Source organism: Monodelphis domestica, chromosome 2 (genome assembly GCF_027887165.1).
Source record: "Monodelphis domestica isolate mMonDom1 chromosome 2, mMonDom1.pri, whole genome shotgun sequence".
Taxonomy (NCBI): domain Eukaryota; kingdom Metazoa; phylum Chordata; class Mammalia; order Didelphimorphia; family Didelphidae; genus Monodelphis; species Monodelphis domestica.
The window spans coordinates 318,623,927-318,636,589 of record NC_077228.1 but is presented as its reverse complement, the minus strand read 5'-3'; the positions used below and the strand labels follow the sequence as shown (position 1 = coordinate 318,636,589).

General features: G+C 32.9%; 1 protein-coding gene across 4 annotated transcripts in view; it reads right to left on the bottom strand.

The window, feature by feature from the left end:
* ADGRB3 (adhesion G protein-coupled receptor B3) overlaps positions 1–12,663 on the bottom strand; it is a 954,807-nt gene that overhangs the window by 562,178 nt on the left and 379,966 nt on the right. For all 4 annotated transcript variants that reach the window (XM_001365288.4, XM_007484165.3, XM_056818441.1 and 1 more), the window contains exon 4: positions 1,639–1,749. In XM_001365288.4, the coding sequence (XP_001365325.1) occupies positions 1,639–1,749 (111 nt within the window). The remainder of the gene's footprint in view (positions 1–1,638; positions 1,750–12,663) is intronic.

Genomic DNA, 12,663 nt, shown 5'->3' with positions numbered 1-12,663 from the left:
TGTCATTTGCATGATACAAGGAAATATTCCCTGTCAGCAGACAGATCAGGCAAGGCAGAGTCTTCTTGACCACACCCCACCAAACAGATCATCTTTCAACATCAGTTTTCCACTTTGCTGCCATATTCTCTCCTAAAATTGTCCCTGAAGTAGTGGTGAGGGCATTGTGTCCTAGTCCTTTCTTTATATCTAAAGCATTACCCAAAAAATGGCCAATGGAAAGTCTTTTCAAAGCCTATTGTAAGAAGATCAAATTTTAGGATGTCAACATTTCTGCAAGTCTAGACACACATTTCTGAACTCACTGAGAAAAATGCAAATGTATGATTTTGTATTTTTATCAGTGCCCATAAGCACTGGCCAGAGTAAAACTATCTGTATTAAATTCTGCATTTGTAAGAAACTATACTTAGGTCATTATTGCACATTACTCTGACCATCCATCTCCTTTACATTTCTGAATTTGAATGTGGTGATATATTGTCTTAAATTAAGAACTCATTTTACTTATTAACAAAAGCTCAATTCAAAGCTAATATAATAAGATGTCAAATTTTTTCTCATTAAATCTAGCATTTGATTAAATCTTAGATATAGACATAATGGAAATATATTCATTCTTTCAGAGGTTTTTATCATAATCAATCAAGGCATCACTTCAGACAGGTCACCATTTACTTGATACTCTGATTCAGTGGAGGAACAAACGTATAAAACCTTCATGAAGACAAAGATGTTTTAGTTTTAAAAATAATGATGACAATTGGATATGTTCATGACATTTTAGAACAAAATCTTTTATCTAAACTATGTCAGCTACAGAGTTACATGATAGAATGCTAACTCATTTATTACAATAAACCCTAATTTGAATGTAAGATTTAGCAACATCTCTGTATACACAAACACAGACACTAAATATACAGGTGAGGCCATGATTTTCCTAGTTATTTATTAAATATATGGTGATTTCAAATATATGAAAACACTATGACAGTCATTTTATTGACTTTTTTCTTTTAATTATTTCAAGTATCATACAAAATCCAAATAGACAATCTACTTTTAGTTATTGGGCTTCCTTGGGCAAAGCTGTTTTTACCCAAGGATATTGTAACTAATGGTAAAATAATAATATTTCTAATGAATACTTTCTGTGAAATTTGAATAACCAACTTATTGATGCATAAAGTGAGGCAAATGAAGCCAGAACTTGTAAAGAATTAAAATTTTGGATGCATCTGTTTAAATAGTATACTACTGAAATATAATGTCGATTCATTAAGAAACTGGACTGTCATTGGCAAGCATTTCTTTCAAAATGTTTATGATATATTTCAAGCAGTTAACAAGCATATTTAAATTACAATGTCCCAGTTCTAATATTCCATTTGCATGCTATATTTTATTAACAATGAAATCTATTCTGATAGTTAAGTAGTTCATAGTGGATATTTGTATGTTTTCTATTCAGTTTCCAGCTACTTTATTTATGGACTTTAACTGGTGACAAAAAAATGATTCAAAAAAAGTATCAGCTTCAAAACTGACAAATGTGCAGCAAAAGATTATGAAAACATGCAGTGTTTTTAAATTAAATTAACAACAATAAATAGGAAAATGTAACTAACATATTACCAGTTTGTGCCATAAATTTAGCAGCATCAGCTTGTTCCTGAGGGACCCTTTTCTCATGAACAGATCGAGGTCGCTGACTTTTAATTGTATGATCTCCCATCATTCCAAATTCTAAAGACAGAATAAAGGTATATGAAAGCTTGTGTGTAGACATTTCTCAAAAGTTACATTTCTGACTCATGCAATATGTTCCTACACATACCTAGAGACTCCTGATTAGATTTACATTTCTTTCATCTGCTAGCCTGATCTTCTTCAAATAGATCTAATCTCAATGTCAGCAGAACTTCAAACACAACAGATTTTCAAGAAACAATAGAAGCATCCATTGTAATGACACATACCAGAGTAAACCAGCTAAATTAATGGAGAAACACTGTGCTTTGGGGAATATTGTTTAAAGCAATTGCATCATATAAAGACAACCACATTGTTAAATATTGCTGTTCAGTGGTGGAAACTTGATTACCTTATAGGTTGCTCCTTTCTAAAATCATTAATCAACCTGATGGATTTCTCAGCATCTTTCTTTGGGTATGGGACCAATGTCAAACACTGCTTTATTTACTATTGGGAACACTGAATTGATGGAATACAGTATTGTTTATCACGGTTCTATTCCCACAGGTATGGAGGCACTTGGTGTATTTATAAGCTTGAAGGAAAATGGTTCAAACTCATCCTCTCCTCATCCCTCTCATACTCACATCCCTTCTTATTCTAAATGTAAGAATTTCACCTCTCTTCTCAGTTTCAAACTCAGCTGCGATATAGAATCACTGAAGTATTCTGTAACCAAATTATATGGTTACATAGGTTTTAGGTTAGGGAATGAGGAAACTCTTGCTTATTTCAGAGAACTATCTATTTTTTTTTTCCTATTGGTAGGGAACAGAATGATTTCTCATCAGGATGACCCTTCTGCTCAACCATCTTTTGGAGAAAGCCTTCAGGTATATAGAACTTTTGAAGGAGTCTATGCTTTATACCCAGGTGATTGTTAGAAAGTGATATTAGTATTTCTAATACTTTCAGGCCATTTCAACAACATTGTGACAAAATCCAAGTAGGGACAAGTAAGAGGAAAAGTGGCTTGTATAAAGATGTATGAACACTTTTATTTCTAGTAAAGGGAATTGGGTTCAGCACATTATAAAATAAGGCAAAAGGATTCTTAAATTAAAATTCCAACAGGGTGATTATCAATAATTTACAAGAGCCTAAAATTTCAAGAATCTAAAATTTACTCACCAATTTAGATGAACTTTAAAGGAAAATACAAAACATTTCCCTTCCTAAAACATTTTTCCTGAGTATTTTAAATAATACTCTTCTTTCTAAAACTATAACTTTTTATCACAACAGATTCTACCACTGTGGCCAGGTTTGTATATGGGAAGTAAAGTACTCAGGCAATCCTGCTTATCCACATTAATAGGAAAAGTTTAGCTCCATTTAGAAGAAAATCTAATGAGATGATACAATTTCCTCTCTTCCTTCTCCCCAGCCTAGATGGGGTAGGAAAGGTATAGGCATAGTCATGTTACCATTTTTACACTATCAAAGCAATGATGGGTTTGATGCCTTCATTCAATTTCAGTGGAAAATTTCAAATGTAAAACTCATTACAACTATTTAATTGTTAGCTAAACTCATTGTTTAGTATAAGAGTAAGGGGAAAAAAAAGCAATTAAATGCCATCTGATAGTATTGGCAACACAATATTCATACATTGAAAAAATAAGGAAGGTTGGAAAATTTTAAAATCTACAGTATTTTAAAAGGCAATATTATTTCACAGATGAATTTTTTTTAATTGGTACAAGAGAAAGATTTGGCAACAAATAGAAAATTATTTGTTATTCTCATTAATTACAAGTTTCTTATATGAAAGGAACTTTTATATTTCCCTTCTAAATTGTATTCAAATACCTATCTACTTAGAAATATAGATTTATGTACAAAACAATATACATACATACACATAGATGTATTCTTCCAACTAACTTGTTAAAAAAAGAAAACTAAAGACTGAGAATGGGTTTTTATAAAATAGCTGAGAAATTGATTTATAAATAGTTTTTTGTATATGTTAGGTGGGTTGGTAGTGAGGTTTTTCTTACATAAAAAAGAAATGGGAAAGAATAATTACTGCAGGACTATTTCTGATGTGACTTTCATTATATCCTGATCAAATGAAAGCCCATTTTCCTATTCAATAGCAATAAAAACAAGTTATCTTTTAGGGGAAAATGATATATGTAAAATCATCATAATTTAACAATAATGGCAGCAGCAAAAATAATAACCTGATTTTTATAGAATTTTTCCATGCATGAAAAAGTGTTCTAAATCCCTCATAATCATAGAGATGAAAATCAAAACTCTGAGGTATCACCCCACACCTAGCAGATTGGCTAAAATGACAGCAAAGGAAAGTAATGAATGCTGGAGGGGATGTGGCAAAGTAGGGACATTAATTCATTGCTGGTGGAGTTGTGAATTGATCCAACCATTCTGGAGGGCAATTTGGAACCATGCCCAAAGGGCGATAAAAGACTGACTGCCCTTTGATTCAGCCATAGCACTGCTGGGTTTGTACCCCAAAGAGATAATAAGGAAAAAGACTTGTACAAGAATATTCATAGTTGCGCTCTTTGTGGTGGCCAAAAACTGGAAAATGAGGGGATGCCCTTCAATTGGGGAATGGCTGAGCAAATTGTGGTATATGTTGGTGATGGATATCTATTGTGCAAAAAGGAATAATAAAGTGGAGGAATTCCATGGAGTCTGGAACAACCTCCAGGAAGTGATGCAGAGCGAAAGGAGCAGAACCAGGAAATCATTATACACAGAGACTGATACACTCTGGTACAATCGAATGTAATGGACTTCTCCATTAGTGGCAATGCAATGTCCTTGAACAATCTGCAGGAATCTAGGAGAAAAAACACTATCCACAAGTAGAGGACAAACTGTGGGAGTAAAAACACTGAGAAAAGGCAACTGCTTGAATACAGGGGTTGAGGGAATATGATTGAGGAGAGACTCTAAATGAACACCCTAATGCAAATACCAACAACATGGAAATGGGTTCGGATCAAGGACACAGGTGATACCCAGTGGAATTATGTGTCCACTATGGGAGGGGTGTTGGGGGGGTGGGGGAGAGGAAAAGAAAATGATCTTTGTTTCTAATGAATAATGTTTGAAAATGACCAAATAAAATAATGTTTAAAATAAATTTTAATAAAAGAATTTTTCTATGCAAATGTTTCCACTAAATATTCCTCTAATGGCAAGTGGGACAGAAAGGATGATCCTAAATGATAGGGCAATTTTGACAAAATATGAATAATGATTTAGACTATGCTTTGATTAAAGTATGACTATATAAAAGTTTGATCTTTGATAAATTCTTCAGTTTGAAAAAGTCTTTAGAATTTTAAATATTGAGTTTTGCCTTCTTGCCTAAACACACATTAAAAATCTTTCCTGAAATTTATTTTCTATAATTCAGATGTTAAGATTCTGACTACTGTCACTATTGCTTATGACTAAAATGTAGGTGACACATGTTCATTAAACTTGAAAATGCATTGTGGATTTCAATAATGATTTCATTAGAAACTTAATATCTAAATAAGAACTTCTCCTTGCTTTTTTATTATTAATAATGAGTTACATATTTTTAATCCTTCCCCCCAATTCTTTGTAAGAAGCCTTTTCTTAACTATGTGTTCCATTCTTCTGTTTTTTTTTTTTCATTTTGCATTAATGGAGAATCTTTATTACATAGATCAGAAAACTATTATTATTATTATATTGTTTAAATACAACTTGATGTGATCTTTGAGATTGTCAGCTGACCCAGGTGACTCTTTAGGAATACAGAAGAGGATTACAAAGAATTTTGAGTTTCCCCAAGGTCCTAGATCACTCAAAGCATTCTTGTTTTGGGTTAATAGACCAAAGACTTGCTTTAAGACCTAAGTTTATGTTTAGAGACCTTTGTGTGCTTTCTGTGCAGTAGCTTTGTCAGATGATTTGTGTATAAATTGTGCTGTGTGACTTGTACAGGTACCTTCAAATTCTAATGTAACTGAGTGGGGATAATTTTGTCAAAATCCTATATAATGTAAAAATTCTAGAACCTCTAGAGAGAGAGCCATACCTTTTAATATTTGTCTCTTTGTCTTTCCCTCTGTTTTTGACTCTCTGTCTCTGTCTGCTCTTTGTTCTCTGTGTTTCTGTTACTGTCTTCCAAATGACTTAAATTTACTTCTAAAGTTATTTCAGATTTGGGGGTTGTTTTTAAGATCATATTATTTTTTAAAAATCATCACTACTATCTATTTTAAGTGCATTGCATTATTTTCTAACATTAGTATGTGACAACTTGTTTAACCATTGACCAACTATGGTTGGACATGTTTACATCTATTTTTGTTTTGTTTCAATTTCATATAATGCTGCTTTGAAAATCTTGGAACCAAAAGGGATTTGTGTGTGTGTGTGTGTGTGTGTGTGTGTGTGTGTGTGTGTGTGTGTGTGTGTGTGTAAAACTTTTGAAGTATCATTACTTGCAACAAGGGAATTAATGGGCCAAAAGAGTGAATATTTATTTGAATTTTCTGCATACCAAATAACCCTTTAAAAAGATTCTCCAATTCACAGTTCCATTAACAAATATGAATGTATTTGTCTACAACCTCATCAGTGTTGCATTTCATGACAATGTCAGTTCTGAAATGTGTGAAGTGGTATGAAGTGGTACCATAAAGTTGTTGTTGCTGTTATTGTTTTTAATTTGCTTTTCTTTAATGATGAAGTGGGGTTGGATATATTTCTAAAGCAATTATTAACACAAGTTTTATGTTTTCTTATTTTTGAAAATCATCCATTCAGATTCTTTGATCATGTATGGATTATAGCTTAAGCCTACCACTATGACTTTTTAAATGTTCCTTGTGTGTTTTAGATGTCAAAATTATATAATAATAGTAATAATTACAGCTAGAATTCACATAGCACTCTAAATAAAGTTTATAACATGCTTTGCAAATACATAACTGACATATTTGATGTGAATGCTTTTCTAGCATGTTGCTTTTTTATTTGAATTATTACTACAGAAAAAATCAATATTAATATTCCATAAACAAACCTCTTGGTGAAATTTCTTACTGCCTTTGCCACAATAACAATTTGAAAACCCACCCTTTATAGAAAGATCTTCAAGCATGAATGGACTTAAATATCTATCTTATAAGTCAGATAAAACTGTATTATCCAAGCCTGCCTTTTTAAAATAAATCTTTTCTATATTTTGTTTTGCAAAAAAAAAATAATTAGTATTTTTCAATTATATTTTTTCTAATATTTCAGACCCAAGAATAACATGTAGTATTTAAAATAAACTGTGAAAAAATATATTATTTGGCTTCAGTCAATATTTACTATATTATGAAAAACATATAGAGGGATCAAATTCTTTACTTTAAAAGGATTTCTTCCAATGTCAAGACTTCATTAAAACAAAATAAACTGCTAGCATATCTCTCAATACTATTTCTCCTTTTGATCATTCCCCCCTTGAAAATGAGTGACTTCTTTTTATCAGCTTTCTCTTTTGTATATAATAAAATCTTGAAAGCTAACAGTAATGCATTTCAGAGGGGAAAAGCAAGTCAATGCTTTCTTGATTTTGCTTGTCTTAAATAATAGATTCATGTTGAATTTTCATCGTATTAATTGTAATCAAAATAAAGTTCTATATAATGTAGTAGTCTCACCTTTAAGTAGAAGTGAAGTTAGAAAAGAGAACTTGATTCATTCATTTTAAAAGGAGCAAAACATAATTAAAGTACAAAGTGAATCTATTTTGGTTACAGAAATGCAAGCCAAATAAAGAAAAGTTATTAAAAGAATCTGTATTATTTACAATGAACTTAGAGTCCACAGGTAATGCAAATAGAGACAGAGTTAACAACTCCAGGTACAAAATGAGAGGATTTGAACTCAGATACTCGAATACTTAATAATCTTCAAGAGATATATATTTTTAAAAAAAAAACAAGTGCCACCTCCTATTCCACACATGTGGCAAAAATACATTTAAGTGATGAAACTGAACATTTGTGAGATTGTAGAGAAATAGATAACTTCATTACTAGACTCTTGGGCCTAGAGCAGCATTGGAAAACCCAAAAGGGCAAATTCAAAAAGTCTGTGAGCCCCAGCATTACCAAGAGAGCCAAGGGAGGAAGTACTAGCTTTGGGTGGCTGGACAGAGAAGTGGGGCATAGAAAAAATGTCCTGGGAGCACTAGAAAGAGTGGGAAAAGAGAGGCTCCCCAGTGCTGTGCACAGGGCCATGTCTTTGCCAATACTGGCCTAGAGTCAGAAAAAAACTTGAGTTCAAATCCAATCTCAGACATTTCCTAGATGTGTGATCCTGGAGAAGTCACTTAACCTGTTATTGCCTTATAAAAGAATAGGCTGGATCCACTGGTGAAGGAAATAGCAAACCACTACAAAATCCTTGATAAGAAAACCGCAGGGATAGCTTTGGTCCATGGGGGTAAAAGAAAGTCAGACATTGAATGACTGAAAAACAACAAACATCCCATTTTTAGAGATCAATTTCAATTTGGGAGTAAACAGAAAATATGTAGTAGGATTTCCAATGACCATGTCAATGATAAATATTTGATTATAAATAAATACAATTTATAAAAATCTAGACTTCTGATATTTTTCCTTGAAGGGATATTTAATAATTTAAAAAATATTTAATGACCTTAAACAGTTCCCATCAGAGAATATATATTTGCATATATTATAATATGAATGTTCCCATTCAATATTAATTGTTAGATATTGGTTACTATTATAATTACTAAATGTTAATTTATAAAAGGTAGACTTTTTAAAGAAATGTTCATTCATTTTCACTGGCCAAAACAACTTTTTTCATATTCTGTCCAGTCTCTAAAATCTCTAAGGAATACGGACAGTGATGAATATAGAAATAAATCCAACATTTGATTCATAGTTGTCAATTGACATGGAAATGGGAAAATTTTGTGTGAAAAAATAGGATTTAAATGAACTATTTTTTCATAATAAATTTTTTAGAACGCCACATTAATACCAAAATGTTTATTTGCCATTGTAATCATATTACTTAAATGTAATTATGAAGCATATGAAACTTTCTTCCAGTCTATCCTCCACAAAGTTTCCAGTTTACTCTTCTTACAGTACAGTTCTTATTATGCCCCAGTCCTTTTGTGAAACATTTTCAAGAGAACCTATTGCCTACAAAATAAAATCCTCCAGTATGCCTCATTCTTTCATTCAAGCCCTTTTGCATTCTCATTCCAACCATTTACAGATATTTCTAAAATGAATTCTCTGCATATGCAATTCATTCTTTTCAGCTTAAACTATTTGTTGTGCTTCAAATAGTCCTTAAACTTTCCTAGCTCTGAAATTTTGTGCATTCCATTCCCTGCCTTTGTCCTCTTTCTTTATCTCTATCTGACCCCCCTGAAAATAATACATCTATATAGTCTTTAAGGTCTAGCTCAAATGCGAAATATTCTCTAAAACCTTTTATTCAATTCATCTTCTCTCCTCTGAACTCCTATGGTATTGTACACGATTATATCTAACAAATGCTTCTTTCAATTATGTTTATTTCTCTACATCTTTTTGCCAATTTTTAAACTCCTTATGGATAGGAATTTTGCATCAGAGTTCATGGTATCCTTTACAATGTTAATATTGTGCATTGTACATTGTAAATGCTCAATAAATATTTGTTGAAGGAAGGTGTTTATTCATTTCAGTCACTTCCCACCCTTTGTGACTCCATTTGGCGTTTTCTTGGCAAAGATACTGGAGTTGTTAGCCATTTCCTTCTCTAGTTCATTTTATAGATTCAGAAACTGAGGCAAACAGGTTTAAGTGACTTGCCTAGAGTTACACAGCTAATATGTGACCAAATTTGAACTCAAGTATTCCTTATTACAGGTCCAGAAGAAGGAAAAAAACAACTTTGGTTTACCAAGAGATTCTTATATATTTCAGGTAGGATTTGGACAGTTTAGGTTAGAAAATGAATTAATATGAATATAAATATCTGAATCATATAGGATACTTTGGATACATATTAGTGTAAAGTTTTAAAGGGTAGAAAAAGAACTTTTATTTATTAAAAACTAAAAAAAAAAACAAAAAACTATGAGTACTTGAAAAAAGAATTTCTAGGATATAAAATGGTTGGAGGTTCATTTTGGGAACTTAAAGGTACAAGAGAATTGTTAGCTCAGCTAATTACCCTATACTTATTTTTTGACTGACTAGCATCAAACTTTTAAAATATTAGGGATTCTTAAAATATTTGGAGACTTACATAAGATTCTAAAAAGTACTCAGGAGGAAAATGATGAATGGTTAATGGTTGCCTTTTAAGAAAAATGATGAATTAAGAAAAAGGAGATTTTCATTTAAGTAATTGAAAAATATAAAAGCTAGAGACTGAAGAGGAAAAAAATGTGGTAAGTAAAGATTGAAGAAACAAGTAGCATATTGGAAAAGAAAATTTGTGGAGGGGTTTGAAGATGTCCCATGTAAGAGCTCTTAGCTGATCAAATGTTTCATTTTTGTGATTCCTTCTCTACTAATTGAAAGCTGAAATTTCAGTTACTAACCTTCAGCACCACCTAAAGGTTAAGAAAAGCAAAACTTCTCAGAAATATTTGCTCACCTTTTTGTTTTGCAGATATCAGAGGTAAAAATCAGAAAGAAGCATATACTGGAGATGTTTAAAAGGAAGAGTTGGCTAGATTACTTTGTTTTAATGTTAGAGATAGTTTCTGAATTCTGTTTTGAGTGAGCAATACATATAAAATACAGGTTTATAAAATAAGTTTGAGATTATCTATATAAGTGATAGCAAATCTTTCAGAGAATGTGTACCATGCTGTGCCCCATCCCTGCCGCCCCCAAAGACCATGGGTCATGCTGTGCCCCAACCCTTACCAAATGCCATGTGTAGCCACCCCACTTTACTCCACAGGGGAAGGAGGAAGTACATCCATTGGGCTGCTGGGTAGAGGGGTGGGGGATGTGAAAAAATGATAGGCACAGTGGAGATGGGGAGGGGTGCAGCTCTGTCTGAGTCCTCTTGCCTTTCTAGTATTGAACTCTGGTGGGGGATGACGGCATGCATGCCCACAGAGAGTGTTCTATGTGCCCTCTTTGGCACCCATGCCATAGGTTCACCATCACTGATCTACATAGTCCAAGGACAGCAACCTTGCTGAGCTTCACAGTTGTCTGTCTTAAAAGTAAATGCTAGGGGAAACTATGAGGTTCAGTGGATAGAGAGCCAAGCCTGGAGATCCTGGGTGCAAATCTGTTTTCAGATATTTTCTTAGCTGTGTTACTCTGGGCAAGTCACTTAATCCCTACTGTCTAGCCCTTACCACTCTTCTGCCTTGGAAATGATACTTAATATTGATTCTAAGAGAGAAGGAAAGGTGTTATTTTTTTAAGTAATTACTAAATTCAAATTAAAAAGCAACACTTTCTAAATTATATTTTAGAGGTGACTAAGTTAAAAGAACTTGCAAATGTTATGTTAACTATACACACACACACACACACACACACACACACACATATATATATATATATATATATACACACACACACATACACATATACATATTTTTTTCCACCTGGAGAGATGTGAGAAACAAAAAGAGCAGTTCCTTATTTAGTAGATATTCTTGAATGTACAAATGGCATCAAAACCTGCATTCCAAATATGTAAATTAATATAATCACCTAGGTTTTCATCCTACCCTTCCTGTGTGCTTAGTCTCTTCAAAAGATACAGAAAGCCTTGGCAGAAAGTGTGAATAAATAATGTATGTGAATTGGGATGTATTTTATTTTTTCTGCAAGTGCTTTAACATATATTATCTATTTTGTTGGACTGCTAGCCAGTCATGATTTCTAAGATCTAAAAGTGTATATCTAATTTGTGTAAATCTAGTACTTAGTGTAAGGATTATTCACCAAAACCAGATATAATGTGTTATTTTATGAGTGGTTAGTTGGATAAATAGATACACACTGGTGGATATTCAAGAGGTATATTGGTGAGTAGGAGGAATGTGTTAACCTTCAACAGTTTTACCCCCTGGACACTAAGAGAATTTGAGTGTTACTGTGAGAAGATAGGAGAATGACACCATTCCCAAGAGTGTTGCACTAGTAATTAGGGTCATCTGCAACATGGTGACAACAAACCTTCTAGTATTTATTTATTAACTTTGATCTTTGCATATTTTAAATTCTTTTCAAAGTGAACTAGTTGTTTCCTGGGCTTGATATTCCTTTTTCTGGCTCTGCATCCCATAAGTCTATTCTTTTCTTATTCCTCATCTCTATCTCTCAGTACTCTTATCTTCCTTAAAGACTAAACGTGGATATCACACCCTGTAGATATCTCCTCTGACTTTCTTGTGTAGTTCTTAGTGCTCCTAACAGAAACATAAAATAACAGAATCCCTGATTTCATTCAGTCCACTTTTCAAGAATCTCCACAAAAATACAAACTGCAGGAGCCAGCTGGGTAGTCAGTGGATTGAGAGCCAGGCCAAAAGGTTGAAGGTCCTAGGTTCAAATCTGGCCTCAGACAAGTCCAAGCTGTGCCACACTGGGCAAGTCAATTAACCCCTATTGCCTAGCCCTTACCACTCTTCTGCCTTGGAACCCATACATAAAATTAAAAAAATACAAACTGCAAATGCCAGTACCATCTTTGCTAGATGAATTCTTTTCTTTATAACTACTGTTGTTTTGATTTTTCCTTGCATCAATTTGTCTTTTCCCAACTGCCATTAGTTGCTCCAAGTTTAGCTTTATGGAGCCAATGAGAAGACATTTAATTCAATAAATCAATCACCAAGCATCTACTATGGGCCAAGAGATTATCTTCCAACGT